Source organism: Trachypithecus francoisi, unplaced genomic scaffold (assembly GCF_009764315.1).
Source record: "Trachypithecus francoisi isolate TF-2019V2 unplaced genomic scaffold, Tfra_2.0 Lachesis_group5, whole genome shotgun sequence".
Taxonomy (NCBI): domain Eukaryota; kingdom Metazoa; phylum Chordata; class Mammalia; order Primates; family Cercopithecidae; genus Trachypithecus; species Trachypithecus francoisi.
In genome coordinates, this window is record NW_022681470.1 from 95,097,732 (window position 1) to 95,118,638 (window position 20,907).

Consider the following 20,907-nt stretch of genomic DNA (forward strand, 5'->3'; position numbering starts at 1 on the left):
CTTCCTCAATCCTTTCTCCTCATTAATCATGCAAGCCTTTTTTTTAGATGACCCAAGTGCCCAAAGCAATAATTACATTTTAAGTGTATTTTTAAAAATGTTTTATTACAAACATTTACAGTGTTCACTTTAAATGCAAAATAGCTTGTAAAAGAAAAAAAAAAACACTGAAAAATATACTGACCCTTTGCCCCATATACAGACATCAGCCTTTGGTATTTGCTTTCAGGTAATTAGGTAAAACAAACAAACAAAAACTTGAAACTATTATTTATCTCCAAGAAAACAACGTAGAGTTGAGGTATTCTATTTAACAGATGTGATCTCCATCCAATAAGGTCTCTCTGTTAATTAACAGCCTTGCGACATGCTGTTCCAATTCTTTCCTCCAAAAGTAGAATTTCATTTGAGCATATGTTCATAAAACTGACAATGTTCCTTAATAATCACTAAGGTTGCCATAGAAACTCCCTGGTGCTGGCGCCCAGCTGCACGGAGGACAGGAGGCTGAAGGGCCCTTACAGGGCACTGAGGAGGGCCTGGCACAGACCCTGAACTGGCCCGCCTGCCCCTCCATGTGCAGCCCCCTGCCCACGGCTGCACGGGACAGCTGGGTGCAGGGCTCTTGCCTCAGAGGGTCACAGGTTGCCCCTGTATCTCCAAGTGAAGACAGATTTCTCACCAACTCCACCTGGAGCTGGTGTCAGCATTCTCCCCACCTGGGTTAGCCTTCAGGACGTGCTGTGAGATAACAGAGCTCAGCACCAAAACAGCCAAGAAGACATTCCTGAACATTCTCCAGGAAACAAACCCATAGACCACAACACTCCTAGTCTGCCCCGCTGGGCCCTGTTCACTACCAGGTGGGCTTCCAGCCTGGTTCCAGCAGCAGATTCCACACCCTGCCGCTGCAACCAGTTTCCTTTCTCCTAAGACAGCAGGGAAATGCCAGAGGCTCCGTGTGAGCTCAGAGCCTGATAAAGAAAGTGCAAGGGCAAGTCCCCATCAGGGCCAAGAGCTTTCTGAGTTACCAAAGGCCTCGTCAGCATAGCCAATGCTACCCCCGGACACATTTCTTGAAAATATTTCATTAATGCTACAAACATTATCATTTTACTTTAGACCTTGAACCAGCATATTTTTTACCTTCCCCACCCAGCAAGATAAGCTGTCGTATTTAATCTAAATGGTCTCTGTCCCAGCGTTTCATGTCTGGCTGTGTGGCAGATGGCTACAGGTATTAGGCAAATAACAGCACTGCTGGGGACTCAAGGCAGTGGGGGTGCTGCAGAAACACAAGTAGAAATGCCCTGTGGATTGAGACACATATTCAGTCACCACAAATTAGAGAACAGAGAAAGCTTAGGATGTATAGCTGTGTACACTGAGCCAGGCCTACAGCCCAGAGAAGACACTTTTTCTTCATTTACAGTAGCTTATGAAAAATAAAGAGAAACCCTCTTCAATACAAAAACAAAACAAAGAAAAAAAGCAAAACAAAACAAAACAAAACAAAACAAAAAACCAAGCAGTTCCATTACAATAAAAATGAAAGCAATAACAATTTGGAGATCAAAGCTGCCTAGCTCTTGGCAATAATGAGCTATCTGAATTTCACATCTTCCGCTAGCATGATTCTGCCCGGCTTCGGTAATACTACATGTGGGTAAAACGGTATAAAGAATTAACTGTGGGCACATAATCACCCTTCATGCAGATTCTCATTCTTAATATTTCCCTTTAACAGCATTTTTGCTGTTCTCAAGTCTCAGAAACTTTATGCGGCAGGATGGGAGGGAACCACCATAACCACCCGCCTGCCTTTTTTTTTCTTTCTTAAATGTTATTGTTTATAATAGAGATGGTATCTCACTATGTTACCCAGGTTGGTCTCAAATTCCTGAGCTCAAGCAATCCTCCCACCTCGGCCTCCCAAAGTGCTAGGATTACAGGCGTGAGCCACCACACCCAGCCATCCTGCCTTTTTGCCAACTTAAGATGAGTTGCCTCAGGCAGCAATAGGGTCTAAAATCTACAGACAAACCCAGCAATGAAAAGCATGGCTTGCTGAAGACAGTAACAGCTTAAACCTGGAAACCCATAAACAAAACAAGGTCACTTTCCTCCTTTTGCACCTGTCTGGTGATGGTGGCTGTTTTTCTAAGAGGGTAGAGTAGTAGAAAGGTTTTGTGGTCTGGTAAATTTTGAGTTGATGGTTACATGGCTGATTTAAATCATATCCCCCCTCTGGAATACCCTGATAACTTGAGAGCTAACTGGGTAACCACTAACACCACTGAATTTTCAAAGCTCAGGCAGAAAAGTCAGCTGAAGTGGTTAATCACGGTGTTACAATTAGACATTTAGTTCTGCTTCAATTCTTGCAGAGCTGAATCAACTCAAGGAGCTAAATAAAAAGAGGAAGGCACCGAGGTAAGGGATTTTTTTTAAATGGGATTTCAAAAAATCCCTTACCTCAGTAAGGGATTTTTTTAAAACCTCCCCTTTGATAGCAGAAAGCTCAGGGCTTTCAGGGTGGGGAATTTCTAGGACCCTGCCTGGTGGGTAGTCGTGGGAGGCTTCCTTCTCAGCACTGGGACAGGGACCGGACACCCTCTCCATAATCGCCTGGGGGAGTAGTCACACGCTGGTTTTCCCCAGAGTAGAGAAGAGGAAGGCTATTTTTCCCCTTTTTAAGACAAAAACAAAATACAGAATGAAACCACAATCTCTTCTCTAATAGGGAAAATATTTTTTCTTTTCTTTTTCCTTTTCTTTTTTGAAACAGGGTCTCACTTGCTCAGTCACCCAGGCTGGAGTGCAGTGGTGCAATCTCGGCTCACTGCAGCCTTGACCTCCCAGGCTCAAGAGATCCTCCCACCTCAGCCCCTCAACTAACTGGGACTTCAGGTGCACTCTACCATACCTGGCTAATTTTTACGCTTTTTGTAGAGATGAGGTTTTACCACATTGCCCACGCTGGTCTCAAACTCCTGGACTCAAGTGATCCTCCCGCCTCGACCTCCCAGAGTGCTGGGATTACAGGCGTGAACCACCATGCCTGGCAGGAAAAATATTTCTCTTCCTCCTTTTTCACTTGACTTAGTTTTGGGCTAAACAAAGTTATAGCGCTTCCCCCACACCTAAGTAAGTTACTTCTATGCTGACACAGCGAATATTGGATATTCCACCCTGTCAAGAGAAAACAGTCAGCAGTTTTTTAAAAACCAAGTTAAAATGCATTCTTGCCAGGCTCATTTTTCTTTTCACATTGTCTTCCTTAATATTATCTTCCCTAGTTACCCAGGTTCGGCTGACAACAAACAAAGCTGCAGTAAAACAGTTTTGATCTCAGCACTGGCAGAAGCCCTCCCTGCTGCCAGCTCTCCTTTGTGGGAGGTGGAGAACAGAGAACATTGGTTTTCAGAGGCTGTGATCCCCCGCTCAGCTCCCACTCTACAGGGGATGGTGGAGACCCTGTGCCGCTCTCCTCTCCTTCCTCTGCTTCTCACCTGAGGTCCTGCAACCCAAAGCCAATGCAGTTGCCTCTGTATTCAGCAAATGCCTAGGATTATCATTCACATTTAGCAAAATGCTAATGAGGAACTAATTATAATTCCGTTGAAAACGACCAGGCCCTGAGATACTGTATTATTCACCCACCCACCCTCAGCTGTTTTTCAACTGTGGGGAAGAAAGGGAGGAGAGAGCTTCTTTCCCCAGCCTTGGCGGTTTAAGTAAAAGCCGTCCCCAGGCTCAGAAAAACAGAATTTGCAAAGGCACTTGGGTTTTAAGAGTTTGAGCTGGAAGATGAAATGATGCAGTGGGCCAGGAGCGTGGCGGCTGAAGGAGGCTTTGGCTGGAAATCCACCCCACCTGCCTGAGGGTGCAGCTTGTGCAGAGGTGTTGGGGGGTGGGCTGCCAGCCACTTCTCCACACTGAGGCCCCCACCAAGCTGCCCAGCTTCTGAGTGTCCGTGTTGAGTGTCCGAAGAGTCTTGACATGGTTCTCTTCACAGTGGCCCAAGTTCACTCTAACCCCTTTAAGCCAGGCATTTGGAAAGGGAGGTTTGAAACCTCAACCAGCTCAACAGCTGGAGCAGGCTGATTTTCCCCTGGTGTAGAAACTTCCGCAAGGCTCTTCCGTGAAGCCAAAGGCCCCGCTCCCCTGAGATAAGCTGGTATGGCAGTAAGAAGCATCTTTTGCTGAGCCCGTTTGTGCTCTGTCATCCACAGGGTCCAGCCTGCTAGTGCCACCTGGCCAGCTATCTGGGGAAGAAGTAGTCTGTATTGCTGATGTCATAAGGGCTCTGTGGGTCCCTGGCATCTGGTTGGTTGTGGCTCGAGGTGTTGTCAGACCCCAGGCTGCTGGGGGACACTGGTGGGGAGATGAGAGGAACAAGCACTGGGGTGGGTCGCGGCCTCTCTGGGACCAGCTGCCCCAAATAATATGGTGGGTGCATGCTTGTCTTGCCTTCCTTCAGAGCCCGCAGCTTCCACGTCTTCTTGAACCTTCACGTAAACACACAAAGACAAACCACACAGATGTTTAGCTCCCCCTGTGACAAGCCCACATTGGAAAACCCCAACAGCTGGCTGCTCTGGTGGCCTGGCGTTCCCAGGTTTCAGCTCAAAGAAGCAAAAACTATCAGCTGTCTTTTTGTTTTTTGTTCATTTGTTTGCTTTGAGACAGAGTCTTGCTCTGTTACCCAAGCTGGAGTGCAGTGGCGCGATCTCAGCTCACGGCAGCCGCAACCTGCTTGGGCTCAGGTGATTCTCCCACCTCAGCCTCCTGAGTAGCTGGGGCTACAGGCGTGTGCCACTACATCCAGCTGATTTTTGTATTTCTCATAGAGATGGGGTTTCACCACATTGCTCAGGCTGGTCTTGAATTCCTGGGCTCAAGCCATCCGCCCGCCTCGGCATCCCAAAGTGCTGGGATTACAGGTATGAGCCAGCACACCCGACCCGAATGCTTTTATCACCAGGGAGTTCACCATACTCTGAAGAGTTGCTGAGTTTCCAAAACACTCCCAAGGAAATAGGTATTATTGGACCAATTTACAAGTGAGGAAACTGAGCCACCAAAAAGTCACTTAACAGTCCCTTAATTGTCCCATTCCAGAGGCTCTTCATTAGGTACACATCACCAGTCCCAAATACATTTACTTAAAAAAGAGAAAAATAGGCTGGGTGCGGTGGCTCACGCCTGTAATCCCAACACATTGGGAGGCTGAGGTGGGCAGATCACCTGAGGTCAGGAGTTCAAGACCAGCCTGACCAATGTGGTGAAACCCCGTCTCTACTAAAAATACAAAAATTAGCTGGGCATGGTGGCAGGTGCCTGTAATCCCAGCTACTTGGGAAGCTGAGGCAGGAGAATCGCTTGAACCCAGGAAGCAGAGGTTGCAGTGAGCCGAGATCGCGCCATTGCACTTCAGCCTGGGCAACAAGAGCGAAACTCTGTCTCAAAAAAGAAAGAAAGAACAGAAAAGAAAAATAAAGTATTATTTTAGTAGGGAAAGAAAATGGGCCTCTCAGTCAAAGTAAGGCTGGCAGGAGGCAGATAATTTGCAACTGCCATGTAATAGCAGGAAAAGGGTCCCACTGCTCCCTCAACTGCCCTCCTGTTCCTCTTACTCTTAATGTTGCCAACCTCCCCAGTTCTCCCTACGCCTCTGGGTCCACTCCTACCATGCTGGTGAGTTCCCACAGACTCAACTGTGGGCACCACTGGGCACAATTTGACTCATCTGACAGGAAAGTCAATGCTACACAGGAAGGAGATAGACATCTCTCTGATCACAGCTTCGTTCACAGTGCTCCACTCTGGGCCCAAAGCCAGGGCTCAGTAACTGAGAAAAGTCACTTGACAGCTCAAAGAAAGATGAAATGGTGACATGGATCTTCAAAAGCACAGTCACGTCCCCTTCCTGAAGGGGCTGTTCAACTGTGCCAGGGTGGCCAGTGCGCCAAGCCTCAACCCCTCCCTCTTGGTTCCCACTTTGTGACTGACATGCCTACTAACCCCAAAGTGGAAACAAGGTGGCCTCCCTCAATTCCATGGAAGATCAGTTACTCCAGGAAGGGCTGGGAAAGAGGAGGGGAAACCAATGTCAAAAACAAGATTTGGGGATTTTCCTTGGGTTTCTTTTTATATCGACAGGTTATTCCTGTCCTTGTTATGATAAATAATTAATAGTTGGCTCCAAATCTGCCACTGACTTTTAGCTTGGTATCCAAATGGAATAAACAATCTGCAGAATGTTATTTAGGGCTTCACCATGTGGACACCACACAGGAAGAGAGCCCAGTAGGGCTGCTGACTGGAGCTATGCTGAGTCACTGAATGGAGTTCTCCTGTAGGAAAGGATTGAGGAAAGAGTCATTACACTCTGGATTTCAAAGAATTCAGACTCTCTGACCCAGGAATTCTACTTCTGGGAAAAGAAAGAACATAGTTATAAAATAAAAAAACTTCATGCACAAAGATGTTCAACACAGTGTTGTTTATAAAAGCAAAATAAGGCTAGGTGTGGTGGCTCACGCCTGTAATCCCAGCACTTTGGGAGGCCAAGGTGGGTGGATCACTTAAGGCCAGGAGTTCAAGACCAGCCTGGTCAATGTGGCAAAACCCTGTCTCTACTAAAAATACAAAAAGAATTAGCCAGGTGTCATGGCGCATGCCTGTAATCCCAGCTACTGGGAGGGGGAGGCAGGAGAGTTGCTTGAACCCAGGAAGCGGAGGTTGCAGTGTGCTGAGATCGTGCTACTGCACTCCAGCCTGGGCCACAGAGTGATATGTCTCAATAGATAGATAAATAAATAAATAAATAAATAGCAAAATAACACCCAAATAATTGGTAATGTTTGGGTGCCACCAATTAGAAGTAATAGGAAGTTGATTAAGAGAACTCAGTATATCCACCTAATACTACAGCTAATGAAAGTGAGATTTATGGCCAGGTGTGGTGGCTCACACCTGTAATCCCAGCACTCTGGGAAGCCAAGGCGGACAGATAACGAGGTCAGGAGTTCGAGACCAGCCTGACCAACATTGTGAAACCCCGTCTCTACTGAAAAATACAAAAATTAGCCGGGCGTGGTAGCAGGCGCCTGTAATCCCAGCTACTCAGGAGACTGACGCAGAAGAACTGCTTGAACCCAGGAGGCGAAGGTTGCAGTGAGCTGAGATTGCACCATTGCACTCCAGCCTGGGCAATAAGAGTGAAACTCCGTCTCAAAAAAAAAAAAAAGTGAGATTTACAAAGAATTTGTACTAATGTGAAAGAATGCCTATGTTATAGTGCTAAGTGTGAAAGGCAGGATACAGAGTTGAGGATACAGAATAATCATGGCTATGTAAAAACAAACAAGAAACTAGGCAGAGGAAAAAGACTCAGGAAATTTGTCTAAATATTAAGTGTTCTTGATCTGGGTGTTGATTGTGAAACCATCTCCACAGGGTTGACAAAAATTGCATGCTGGGCTCTGGACAGAAATACATTAATAGTTATAATGAAGCAGTAATCAGGCTGCACTTTGGCCCATTTCCTTATTGCAAAAAGTCACGTAGCCCTAGACACTGACCATCTGCATCCCCGTTGTTTCTGTAGATAGGATTTCTGACATTAGGATCCTAAGACTTTTGTTTAAGGATCACTTAAGATGTTTTACAGACCCCGAATTCCGGCAACCAGTTTGAAGACCCTCACAGAGGAATGGGATCGGCATGAGAAGACAGCTTCTTCATCTCCCTGTCCCTGGACCTCACCCTACGCCCTGCAACCAGTCAACCATCTCCACACTTTGGCCCAGTCCAACATTTTTACAACCCTAGCCCCAAATTCCTTGGGGAGATGGATTTGAGGTGCTGGTGAAGGATTACCTAGGTGCCGAGGCAAGAGACTGAAGGCACAAACTGTTTCAGTATACTAAAGACAATAGAGCAGGCTGGGCGCGGTGGCTCACGCCTGTAATCCCAGCACTTTGGGAGGCTGAGATGGACGGATCACAAGATCATCGAGACCATCCTGGCTAACACAGTGAAACCCCATCTCTACTAAAAATACAAAAAATTAGCCGGGCGTGGTGGCAGGTGCCTGTAGTCCCAGCTACTTGGGAGGCTGAGGCAGGAGAATGGCGTGAACCCAGGAGGCGGAGCTTGCAGTGAGCTGAGATTGCGCCACTGCACTCCAGCCTGGGGGACAAAGCAAGATTCCATCTCAAAAAAAAGAAAGAAAATAGTTAGAATAAGAATAGTCATAATACAAATTAGATATACAGATGATCATTGACAATTATCAATCATTATTATAAACACTATTAATCATTAGCTTTTAATATTACTCTTTGTTGCATTACTAATATAACCTAGGAATAACGGGCGGGTATAGGGTCAGGAGCTGAAAGGACATTGTGAGACACGACCTAGAAGGCAAGAGGTGAGCCTTCTGTCATGCCCGCGTAAGGGCCGCTTGAGGGCTCCTTCGTCAAGCGGTAACACCAGTATCTGGGAAGGCACCCGTTACTTAGCAGACCACAAAAGGGAGTCTCCTTTCCTTGGAGGAGTCAGGGAACACTCTGCTCCACCAGCTTCTTGTGGAAGGCTGATATTATCCAGGCCTGCCTGCAGTCATCCGGAGGCCTAAACCCCTCCCTGTGGTGCTGTGCTTCAATGGTCAGGCTCCTTGTCCACTTTCATGCTCCTCCCACACTCGTGGTTCCTCTTTGAAGTTCATAGTAGATAGCAGTAGAAGAAATAGTGAAAGTCTTAAAGTCTTTGATCTTATAAGTGCAGAGAAGAAAACGCTGATGTATGCTGCCTTCTCTCTGCTTCGGCTACCTAAAAGGGAAGGGCCCCCTATCCTATAATCACGTGACTTGGTTCAACTTGTCAATCACTTAGAAGATTCACCCTCCTTACCCTGCCCCCTTGTCTCGTATGCAATAAATACCAGCGCGCCCAGCCGTTCGGGGCCACTACTGGTCTCCGTGTCTTGATGGTAGTGGTCCCCTGGGCCCGGCTGCTTCCTCTTTATCTCTTTGTCTTGTGTCTTTATTTATTACAATCTCTCATCTCCGCACATGGGGAGAATAACCACTAAGCCCCGTAGGGCTGGATCCCACAGAGGTTTCCTACCATCTCCTCCTTAGGTGACCCTCTGATTAAATGTCTTTCTCTGCTGCAACCTGGTGTCTTGGCACCTTGACTTGCCACGTGCATCTCATTGTAATTACAATGACACGGGCGTGTACACTTCATGGCACTGTACACACGATGTGGGAACTTTTCTGTATATTTGTTAGACTTTAATCACATTTACATTTTGAAAATTAACAGTGGCTCTCTTTGGATGACATATTTTTTCCATTTGTCATTATTTAAGTCCCTATTGACCTAATATGGAAGCAATCTCTGTCCTCAGTTTTTTTTTTTTTTTCAAAGTAACCGAATGGGTAACCAAGAAAGGTGAGCTTCCCTTTTGAAATATTCTAAGGAGAGTATGAATCCTTTTCTGAAAATCACTAAACTCAAAGAGGACTTTGAAACCAGCCAACCTGAGGGTGTCCAGAGCTGGCCTGGATGGGTGTGAGCAGGGCCTGGGGGCTGGAGAGGATGCGGGGCAGGCAGAAAGAAGAAACAGATGAGCTGTCTGCTGACTTCTTTTGCACCTTGACCTCCACCTTTTATCTATTTTACATATTTGGGCTTCAAAAAGTTTTGTTTAAAGAAAAGATTCTGCAGCTAAAAGAAGTTTTTAAAAATGCTCAAAACTCTCACTTTTTTAGCAAGATATGTAGAAACCAAGGTGCCACCTCTTACCCCAAAGGCCACAGACAGTGCCTACTGCACCGAGCCACCTCCACGGCCCAGAACACCATGAAAGTCCCTCTGCCCGTCCCCCAGCTATGGAGGTAGGAGAAGCTCTGATTTTAAAATACCAGAATGATACACTACATTCAAAACAAAATGATGTTTAAGTCATAGGCATATGCATAGGAAGTCCTCACTTAATGATGTAAGTTCATTCTAGATAAATATGCAGAAAAATAATTCTTTACTAGGAGAATCCTATTTTCCCAATGCCTGATAACCTAAAATAAAAACAGAGAATCCATGGGGGACAGGGAATAGGGTGGGAAGAACTGGCGTCTGTAAGATGGCAAGCCTTTTCGATAGCCTATTTAAATTTTAAAAAAACATCTATGATTCAGAAAAAAAGAATGAGTAATAAAAGACAAAGAAAAAAATCACCGATATTGCTGGAAAAATATTTAGGGCCATACAAAAAATGTAGTATAGACTGGCAAGATGAAGTCAACCTGCCTCTCACACTTCACCTACTGTAAATGTGGCCATCCCATGGTGACCATGGTTCAGCCATTTTGGCAGCCCGGAGCCCCACAGTATTTCTAAGTTTATACTCTTTGCTAGACAGAGGGGATTTGGGGAATAGAAGCATTCTTCATCGCTTGAAATAACTGGCCTCTTTCCAAACAAATCTGCCTTATACAGAAGCAAATGGAAACTCACTAGGCTAGGAAATAAATTCTTGGCATGTTCTCAGCACAGGGCACTGACCCTGTCTGTGCCTGCAGGGACTCTGGTTGTTTAGCAACCAGCCAGTGTCCAAGCATCATCAGCAGAATAGCAAACCAGGTCTGTTCCCAACCTGATGCTCCTCTAGTTGCCGTTACGACACACCAAGATGATGCGGTGTGTTAAGGGCCAGTGGTGGGCCGATGGGAGCAGCTGGGCCCAGCTCTTAGCCAAGAGCAGGTGGGGGCCATAGGCAGGGACTCTCAGGGCGTGTGTTCCACTCCTGGTTCTTGCTTGTCCTTAGGCAAGTCATTTTACCTTTGGGGGCTGTTTCCTCATTTATAAAATAAAAGAGTTTGACCAGATGACCCCTAAGGCCCTACAGAAAGAGCAGGAGTTTTTGGTTTGATTCTTGGCCTTCTTCTTCTTCTTCTTTTTTTGACACAGAGTCTCCTTCTGTTGCCCAGGCTAGAGTGCTATGGCGTGATCTCGGCTCACTGCAACCTCCGCCTCCTGGGTTCAAGCGATTCTCCTGCCTCGGCCTCCTGAGTAGCTGGGACTACAGGCGCGCACCACCACGCCCAGCTAATTTTTGTATTTTTAGTAGAGGCAGAGTTTCGCCATGTTGGCCAGGCTGGTCTCGAACTCCTGACCTCAGGTGATCCACTCGCCTTGGCCTCCCAAAGTGCTAGGATTACAGGTGTGAGCCACTGTGCCTGGCCTATTCTTACTAGTTGTTATCATACCATCTCTTTTAGCTTCAGTTTCCTTCCCTGTCAAATGACTATCACATCTGCTCTACAGGGCCTGTGGTGGGTTATGAGAAAAGCCTGTTGAATCCCTAATACAGACACAGAGCCAGAACACAGGAGGGTATACCTAGGGTGAGGCAAGGAATCCTTTGGCAGGCAGGAGGTGGACCCGTGAATGCTGACATGGCCCCTCACTGGCCAAAATATATAAAAGGCTTTGCGTCCTCCAAGAAGCTACCTCCACTCATTAAGAATCTTATATTCCACACACCCTTTAGATGGCTTGTTCTCTACTTCATTGAAAGAGCAAAGTGAAGGCTGGGCACGGTGGCTCACGCCTGTAATCCCAGCACTTTGGGAGGCTGAGGTGGGCGGATCACGAGGTCAGGAGACCAAGACCATCCTGGCTAACACAGTGAAACCCCCTCTCTACTATGAAATCCCCTCTCTACTAAAAAAAAATACAAAAAATTAGCGAGGCGTGGTGGCGGGTGCCTGTTGTCCCAGCTACTCAGGAGGCTGAGGCAGGAAAACGGCATGAACCTGGGAGGCGGAGGTTGCAGTGAGCCGAGATCGCGCCATTGCACTCCAGCCTGGGTGACAAAGTGAGACTCCATCTCAAAAAAAAAAGAAAAAGAAAAGTGAAAACAACCCTGAACCCAATTTGAGAAGGCATCTTGCTAATCTTTCAACCCACACCACACTTGGTAGTCAAGCTAGGTCAGGGCTACTGGCAGGGTCTGATGAGCTAACGTGTAGAAAGCTCTCTATGTGTAGAAAGAAGGACAGAGTGCAATGTCACCTCCACTTGTATATCATCACAATAAACCACTGCCCAGAAGACCCAGCTTGACTTCTTTTAGGGTTTCAGCTTATGAAAAACAGCCAGTTCCTGCAGTAAAATTGTGAACACTGAAAAATTTCATTACTGCTTGTTCGTTGAAGGCACTGTTGGCTGACTTTTCTGCAAACTTGGAAATGAATGACAAAACCAATGACCAAAGGGAATGAAGATGATTGGGATGAAATGGGCATGAGGAGACAGCGGCCAGGGTGCAGCTCGGCCTGAAAGAGTATTTCCTAACCATGGCTGGAAAAGAACACTAGGGCAGAGCATTGAAAGGTGACCTTTAAGTTCCTGGATTGACACATGGAATATTCCTAAGGAGGTCCTGCTGGGCGCCTTGGATTTAACTGTGTGGTGCTTCTCAAATGTTATTTTTAATTTTTTATTTTTTTTGAGACAGAGTCTTGCTCTGTCGCCCAGGCTGGAGTGCAATCTCAGCTCACAGCAACCTCTGCCTCCTGGGTTCAAGCGATTCTTGTGCCTCAGCCTCCGGAGTAGCTAAGATTATAGGAATGTGCCACTATGCCCAGCTAAATTTTGTGTTTTTAGCAGAGATGGGGTTTCACCATGTTGGTCAGGCTGGTCTTGAACTCCTGACATCAGGTGATCCACCCACCTCGGCCTCCCAAAGTGCTGGCGCAAGTTGCAGTGAGAAGAGATCGCACCACTGCACTCCAGCCCGGGCAACAGAAGCAAAATTCCATCTCAAAAAAAAAAAAAAAATCAATTCATGGCTCTCCAATCCACTGCCATCATCCTAAACAGTTTCTTACTATCTCTTGCCCAGACCCTGGGCTACTGTATCCATTTTCACCCACCTCATCCAGTCTCCAAACTGCATTGAGAGTGACTTTTTGGTTTTCTTTGTTTGAGATGAGCCTCATTCTGTCGCCCAGGCTGGAGCACAGTGGCACAATCTCGGCTTACTGCAACCTCCACTTCCTGGGTTCAAGTGATCCTCCTGCCTCAGTCTCCCGAGTAGTTGGGATTACAGGCATGCACTACCATGCCTGGCTAATTTTTGTATTTTTAGTAGAGACAGGGTTTTATCATTTTGGCCAGGCTGGTCTTGAACTCCTGACCTCAGGTGATCCACCTGCCTTGGCCTCCCAAAGTGATGGAATTACAGGCGTGAGCCACTGCGCCTGGCCCAGGTTCTTCTTAAAACTCCAACAGACACTCATTATCCTCAAGAAAAGGCCTAAATTCCTCCCACCTCTCTTTCAAGGCCTTTTATGACCTGGCACCAGCCTACCTCTCCACTCTTCTCACCCCATATTGCCCCAACCACGCTGCCCCCCAACAGACACGTGCATGCACACACTGTCAACCATATTGCATCCTGGGCTTCTCTCATAAGAACCCTCTTTGGGCCAGATGTAGTAGCTCATACCTGTAATCCCAAAACATTGGGAGGCCAAGGCAGGTGGCTCACTTGAGCCTGGGAGTTCAAGACCAGCCTGGGCAACATGAGACCTCATCTCTACAAAAAATAGAAAAATTAGCTAGGAGGGGTGGTGTGCACCTGCAGTCCCAGCTACTCCAGAGGCTAAGGTGGGAGGATCACTTGAACCTGGGAGGCAGAGGTTGTCCTGTGAGGTGAGATTGCACCACGGCACTCCAGCCTGGGTGACAGAGTGAGATGCTGACTCAAAAAAAAAGAAAAGAACCCTCTTCTTTCTCAGACCAATTCCTCTTCCTCCTTAATGCCAGGTCAGTTCTCCTCACCATGGCATGCTTTTTGTAGCTCTTACCACGGCAGTGATTACCTCTTAGTGTCTGGCTTCTTCCTGAGACTGTATCTGCCCTGCCCAGCATTGTTTCCTGTAGCACCTAAAACAGGGCTTGGCATAATACTAGGCGCTGTGTGTGCTGTGGTGTATGCATTCATTTGATGAATGGATAAATGAATGAATAAATACACTGTAAATTTCATAATGGGCAAAGGAAAGCTACATAAATATGAGAACACCACAGGGCCATCCCCCAGGACCCAACTCACCTCAGAACAATGGCAATGCACAGGAGCGTTCCGAAGGCCAGGCTCCCTCCAGCAACCAGGAATGTGGGCAGGGGTACCGAAGAAGAATCTTGCACTAGGTTAAAAAAAAAAATGAAGATAGAGGAGGAAGAGGAGAATATGGAGAAAAAGGAACAGGAGGAGGAGAAGAAAACCACTGAGCTGGTGCTGTCAAAAGCCTCAAAGGAACCTTTCCCTCTAACCCCTCTCCCAGAAAATGAAACAGCTCTGCCAACCAACAGGCCACTTGACAAGCTTAACTGTTTTTTGTTTGTTTGTTTCTTAACAAAGCCCACTCTAGAAGAACCACCCCCAGCTTAATCTGGCAGACCTCAGGATTCCACCATGTGGCAAGAGAGACACCTCAAGCTCAGGGTTTCTGAGCGCCTGTGGCTAGCCACGGACTCCTATTCACTTTCAGAGTGGTTTTTCTGGTGGCATTCTACCTGCCCCCATAAGACACAAAGAGGGTACAACAAACAGAAGGCTTTGGGGACCTCCTTGGTGGCAGTTCCTGTGAGGACAATGTCAGAGAGGATTGGATGCTTTAAACCAAATATTTGGAAGCAGTTTTCTCCATGTGGGTGTCATCTCTTGCCTGTCCCTGCATTTGGTACTCAAGCCCCAGCCATATGAACATCATTCAGTTCTCCAACAAGCCATGATCTTTTTCCCCCAGGGCTCTCCACACACGTTCCCTCTTCTCGCCTGTCTGCTTTCTCCACCTTTGCTGTACCCCTTTGCTGTCCAGTCCCTACTTGGCCTTTGGATCTCAAATGAAGTGATGTCACTTCCTTTGAGAACTGACCCCACTCCAAGCTAAGCAACTGCCCCTCCCAGTTATTTCTCCAGTTCCACCTCTAGATTGAGTTTCCTGAAGGCAGGGACCGCATGTGTCTTTTTCACTGTAACACTGCCAGCAGCTTACACAGTGCCGAATACAAAGTAGGATCTCCAAAATATGTCCTTGAATGAAGGAAAGAACAAACTAGCTTTGCAAGCAGCCATGTCTTCCCACAGAAAGGCTCTTCCTACCACTGCCAGAGTCCCTGGACTGGACAGAGGGCACATCTAAGCAAAACCATCTCCTTCTGCTGGGAATGCAGTCACAGTTGTATGGACCCAGCATTCAGGCTCTTCTACCCAAAATGCAATCCACTGCTGAAGAAGAGGCTGCCTGCCAGTCATCACTTCAGATGCCTACTGGAGGCAGGCAGTGCAATGAGCCCAGACTGGTGAGTGGGCAGTGTCCCATGTCTCTTGAGAGATGCATCCGTGTAATGAAAGCAGTATGCTTGGCTTGCTTATTTATTAATATTTCATCATCTTTTATATTTGTTCCTTCTTTTTTTTTGAAATGGAGTCTCGCTCTTGTCACCCAGGCTGGAGTGCAGTGGTGTGATCTCTGCTCACTGCAGCCTACACCTCCCGGGTTCAAGCAATCCTCCTACCTCAGCCTCCCAAGTACCTGGGACAACAGGCATGTGCTACCACGCCCGGCTAATTTTTGTATTTTTTGTAGAGATGGGGTTTTGCCATGTTGCCCAAGCTGGTCTCCAACTCCTGACCTTAGGGGATCCACCCACCTCGGCCTCCAAAAGTGCTGGGATTACAGGCATGAGCCACAGCACCAAGCCATATATTTGTTCCTTCTTTCATCCAACAAATATTCTTTGAGTGCCTATCATGTGCCTAAATGGATCTTACATCCAATCAAGGAAGACAGACAAACAAATGTTTTTTAAAAACATTCTCAGGAAAAGGTTGCCGGAGAAGGGTGTATCTGAGCAGAGACTTGAGTGATAGGAAGGAGCTGGCCAAGTGGACGTCAGAGGAAGCCTGTCCACGCAGAGCACACAGCAAGTGCAAAGGCCCTGAGGTAGAGCATGTGTGGAGGAGCAAAGAGGGCACTGTGGCTGGGGCAGAGCGAGGAAAGGGAGAATGGAGAGGCAACGTCTAAACATAGGGGACCACATGGCTTCACTGAGACTCCCCGTAGAAACTGGGGACTTTGTCAGGACTTTGACTTATACTCTAGGGAAGATGGCACTGAGCCAGAGAGAGCTTGGATTTGTGTTTTAAGGGACACTCTAAGTGCTGGTTGGAAAAGAGTTGGTTGGGGGTTAAGCCTAGAAGTTGGTAGACCAGTTGGCAGCCCAGGAAACCCTGCCGGATGAGAGGTGGCAGGGGCTGGACTGGGTGTTGGCACTGGAGATGGTGAGGAGTGGTCAGCTCCTAGATACGTCTCAAAGCACAAGGACAACACTTGCTGAGGGACTGGCCACAGGATGAGGAGTAGGGAGGAAGCATGCCCGATCCTCCGCATCTGAGCAAATGCAGTACCAGTTATTGAGATAGGGAAGATGGAGAAGAACAGATCTGGGTTGAAGAGGTGGGGAGGTGTCAGGTGTTCTCTTTCAGACATGTGAAATTTGAGAATGCTGGCCAGGCGCGGTGGCTCACACCTGTAATCCCAGCACTTTGGGAGACTGAGGTGGGCAGATCACCTGAGGTTGGAAGTTCGAGACCAGCCTGACGAACATGGAGAAACCCTGTTTCTACTAAAAATACAAAATCAGCTGGGCGTGGTGGCGCATCCCTGTAATCTCAGCTACTCAGGAGGCTGAGGCAGGAGAATCGCTTGACCCCAGGAGGCAGAGGTTTCGGTGAGCTGAGATCACACCATTGCACTCCAGCCTGGGCAACAGGAGCAAAAAATCTATCTTAAAAAAAAAAAAAAAATATATATATATATATATATATATATATTTGAGACTGCTAGCGGATGTCCCATGTGTCAACTAGGCAGTTGGGTACATGAGTCTGGGTCTTAGTGGACAGATCAGGGTAGGGATATAAAATTGGGAGTTGCCAGCCTGTGGATGGTCTTTAGTGACATGAAGCTGGATAAAATCATCAGTAACAGGCTGGGCGCAGTGGTTCACACCTGTAATCCCAGCACTTTGGGAGGCCAAGGCGGGTGGATCACAAGGTCAGATCTCAAGAAAAAAAAAAAAAAAAAAAAAAAAGACCTCACTAAAGACCATCCATGGGCTGATCTTTAAAAAAAGTTTAAAAAAAAATCATCAGTAAGGGTGGACGGAGAGGACTAGAGGGTCCCCTCTTCCATAGCAGCCTTTGTTTTTGTTGTTGCTGTTGCTTTTGTTTTTTTTGACATGGAGTCTCACTCTGTGGCCCAGGATAGAGTGCAGTGGCTCAATCTTGGCTCACTGCAACCTCCACCTCCCGGGTTCAAGCGATTCTCCTGCCTCAGCCTCCCAAGTAGCTGGGATTATAGGCACCCACCATCACGCCCGGCTAATTTTTGTATTTTTTAGTAGACATGGGGTTTCACCATGTTGGCCAGGCTAGTCTTGAACTCCTGATCTCAGGTGATTCTCCCACCTCGGCCTCCCAAAGTGCTGGGATTACAGGTGTGAGCCACTGCGCCCGGCCCATAGCAACCTTTGAACACTCAACCTCTTGCATCCCACCCATACCATTCAAAGCCTATTTCAAATGGCACCTCCTCCATGAGCTTTCTGTGACTGCTCAGCTTGATGCACTCTCTCAAATCTCTAAATTCCACTTTGCTTTATCTGTGCCTCCCTTTCCGCCCATCTCACATTCTGGTCTTTGTCACAGTTACCAGTTTACTCTTTGTGGGGGCCTGGACTGTAGCCTCCTTGAGAAGAGGGATGGCTCTAATCCTCTCCGAGTCCCCAGCTGTGCAGAGCGCAGGCCCAGGTATTTAGCAGGTCTTCCACAGGTGCACTGCACCATGGTAGGGCTTGGCACCTGGGCTGTTGTAGCAGAGGCAGCCAGCATCAGGTGCAGGCAGGAATCCACCCAGGGATGGGGAACGAGGGCAAGGACTGCCTCACAAAGCCCAAGAGTCATCAGCTGGAGCCATTCAACTACTGAACCTCTGGAGTCTGGATTCCATCAAGTCCCATACACTTAGTCAGACACAGGACTTGTGATCTTTCTTGATTCAAATACTGGTAAGTTTTCCTGGTCTTGCAGGGATAGGGAATCAGAAGCATTGAAATCAAGGGCTTCATTGAAACCAAAATAAAGATTTCCCTCAATAGGTATTCCATTTCAGACTCCAGTAATCTTGTTTGCAGCACATTCATTTGTATTGTGGGCCAACTGTGAAATATCTCACTGATTTATCCCATTTTTCTTACGATCTCCTCATTATATCTTAGCTAACAATATCAAACTTCAACATATAAAGTAATAAAAGAATATTTCTGGCCAGGCACGGTGGCTCATGCCTATAATCTCAGCACTTTGAGAGGCCGAGGCAGGCTGATCATGAGGTCAGGAGTTCGAGACCAGCATGGCCAACACGGTGAAACCCTGTCTCTACTAAAAATACAAAAATTAGCCGGGCATGGTGGTATACACCTGTAATCCCAGCTACTCGGGAGGCTGTGGCAGGAGAATCACTTGAACTCGGGAAGCGGAGGTTGTGGTGAGCCGAGATCGCACTACACTCCAGCCTAGGCAACAGAGCAAGACTCTGTCTCAAAAAAACAAAATCAAAAACAAACCAAAAAAAAACATTTCTGCCATTGATCCTCTGACGACCTGGCCAAATAAGAAAGGACTTTCCGCAGAGACAAATCTGTCCCTCAGACCCTGTGAATATGAAAATACCCAGTCCTTACCTGGGAGGCTTGTTGCATTTGCAGAATCTCTGGAGAGAATATTATCATCGTCTTTATTAGTAGTAGGTGCCTAAAAGAGACATTCCTCACCATCAGCCTGTTTCTGCAGATTCCACCATCATTCAGATCCAGTTCAGGAGGTACCTCCTCCTCAGAGTCCTCCCTGATCCGCCCAAAGCATTCCTTTCTCCATTTCATTCACAACAGTGGAAAAATCAATAACACTATTATTTGCATTTTTTCTATCCACACCGTGTCTGCTAAGGGTGGGGCTTTCTTTCCACCTGCCTCTCCACCAAAAGCTGAAGGGCACAGCACCCTGCACAGAGAAGATGCTCAGTGGATACACTGAAGCAGCTGTTGTCCTTATAGGTCCGATGCAAGGGTGCAGGTACCACTGTGACTGGAATCCTGGCTCCACCACTTACGAGCTATGTCACCTTGCACAGATTTCTGTTTATTTTTTGTTTTTTTGTGAAATGAAGTTTCACAAAAGAAATGGAGATTCTTGTCGCCCAAGCTGGAGTGCAATGGCATGATCTCTGCAACCTATGCTTCCCGTGTTCAAGTGATTCTCCAGCCTCAGCCTCCTGAATAGCTGGGATTACATGCACGCACCACCACGCCCAGCTAATTTTTGTGTTTTTAGTACAGATGGGATTTCACCATGTTGGCCAGGCTGGTCTTGAACTCCTGACCTCAGGTGATCTACCCGCCTCAGCCTCCCAAAGTGCTGGGATTACAGGAGTGAGCCACTGCACCTGGCCTCAGACTTCCCTTTTTTTTTTTTTTTTCTTTTGTTGAGATGGAGTTTCGTTCTTGTTGCCCAGGCTGGAGTGCAATGGTGCGATCTTGGCTCACCGCACCCTCCGCCTCCAAGGCTCAAGCAATTCTCCTGCCTCAGCCTCCCAGATAGCTGGGACTACAGGCATGTGCCACCACACCCAGCTAATTTTGTATTTTCAGTAGAGACAGGGTTTCTCCATGTTGGTCAGGCTGGTCTTGAACTCCTCACCTCAGATGATCTGCCCGCCTTGGCCTCCCAAAGTGCTGGGATTACAGGCGTGAGCCCCGGCGCCTGGCCCTGGCCTCAGACTTCTTACCCCATGTTAAGCAGCCCTTACAAGCACTCCCTTGTAACATTAACATAAGGAGCCAATGAAATAGCAAATGCAAGGCTCACAGTTTAGCAGGATGAGGCCAGTCCTCAGTTGGTGTCAGTTTCCCCAGAACCTGTGTTGGGAGCACTCTAGCCCCATGGGTATGGGCTCCACCTGCAGCTGTTCCTACATGGAACACAGATAAGGTTCAAGAGCCCCAGGCTCCTTCCTTGTGCTGCACAGCTCCAGAAGTGGCTGTGCCTTCCAGCTTAGCATTTAGGGAATTAAGGGCCACAGGAGGAGATATAGTTGGATAGGAAATTGGATTACTCATGGAATTTGTTAAGCAGCTTCAGAGGTAATCCTCTTTCCAGCAAGTTATGACACCAGGAGTCCACAGGGGAAGGACTCAGATGAACAGAATCCAATCTCAAGCTAAGCCGTTAGCAGTGTCCAAAAAAGCTCAGAGATGAAATAGCTGCCGCTAGATGCAGGGCAGTTCTGCGTGCCAGGCCAATGCTGCTCCACTCTTTACAGTCCTGGGACAAGATAATTTTTATGATTCCCATTCACAGAGGCTTGAAAAGCACAGATAACTCACCACAGCCACATTTCTACTAAGTGACAGAGCTGGGATTTAAACCAAATTCAGTCCGGCATCCGCCCACACTCCTAACCACTAGGTGCTGCTGCCCTGACCCTTTTACAAGAACAGGAGCTCACCTGCGTGGGGGTGGACACCTCATTCTCAGCTGGAGGACTCCTGGATTCTGTGGACAGAAGAAAGCGTTGTTACTAGTGATTCACGGGCCCCGGAGTCCTGTCTCAGGGGCTTGAAAATCAGAAAAAAGTTCATCTCAATGTTATTTAAAAGAATAGCATGGACTGGGCACGGTGGCTCACACCTGTAATCCCAGCACTTTGGGAAGCTGGGCAGATCATCTGAGGTCCGGAGTCCCAGACCAGC

The 20,907-nt window shown here is 47.4% G+C and overlaps 1 protein-coding gene across 3 annotated transcripts in view; it reads right to left on the reverse strand.

Moving 5' to 3' along the window:
* IL6R (interleukin 6 receptor) overlaps nucleotides 1-20,907 on the reverse strand; it is a 53,069-nt gene that overhangs the window by 11,277 nt on the left and 20,885 nt on the right. The window contains exons 6-9 of one of the 3 annotated variants that reach the window (XM_033198710.1): nucleotides 20,664-20,710; nucleotides 18,841-18,910; nucleotides 14,144-14,237; nucleotides 87-4,511 (exon numbers count right to left, since the gene is read on the reverse strand). In XM_033198710.1, the coding sequence (XP_033054601.1) occupies nucleotides 4,265-4,511; nucleotides 14,144-14,237; nucleotides 18,841-18,910; nucleotides 20,664-20,710 (458 nt within the window). In that variant the 3' untranslated portion in view covers nucleotides 87-4,264. Of the gene's footprint in view, nucleotides 1-86; nucleotides 4,512-8,245; nucleotides 8,845-14,143; nucleotides 14,238-18,840; nucleotides 18,911-20,663; nucleotides 20,711-20,907 lie in introns of those variants that run through there. The other 2 variants (XM_033198712.1, XM_033198711.1) reach the window with 2 other exon arrangements.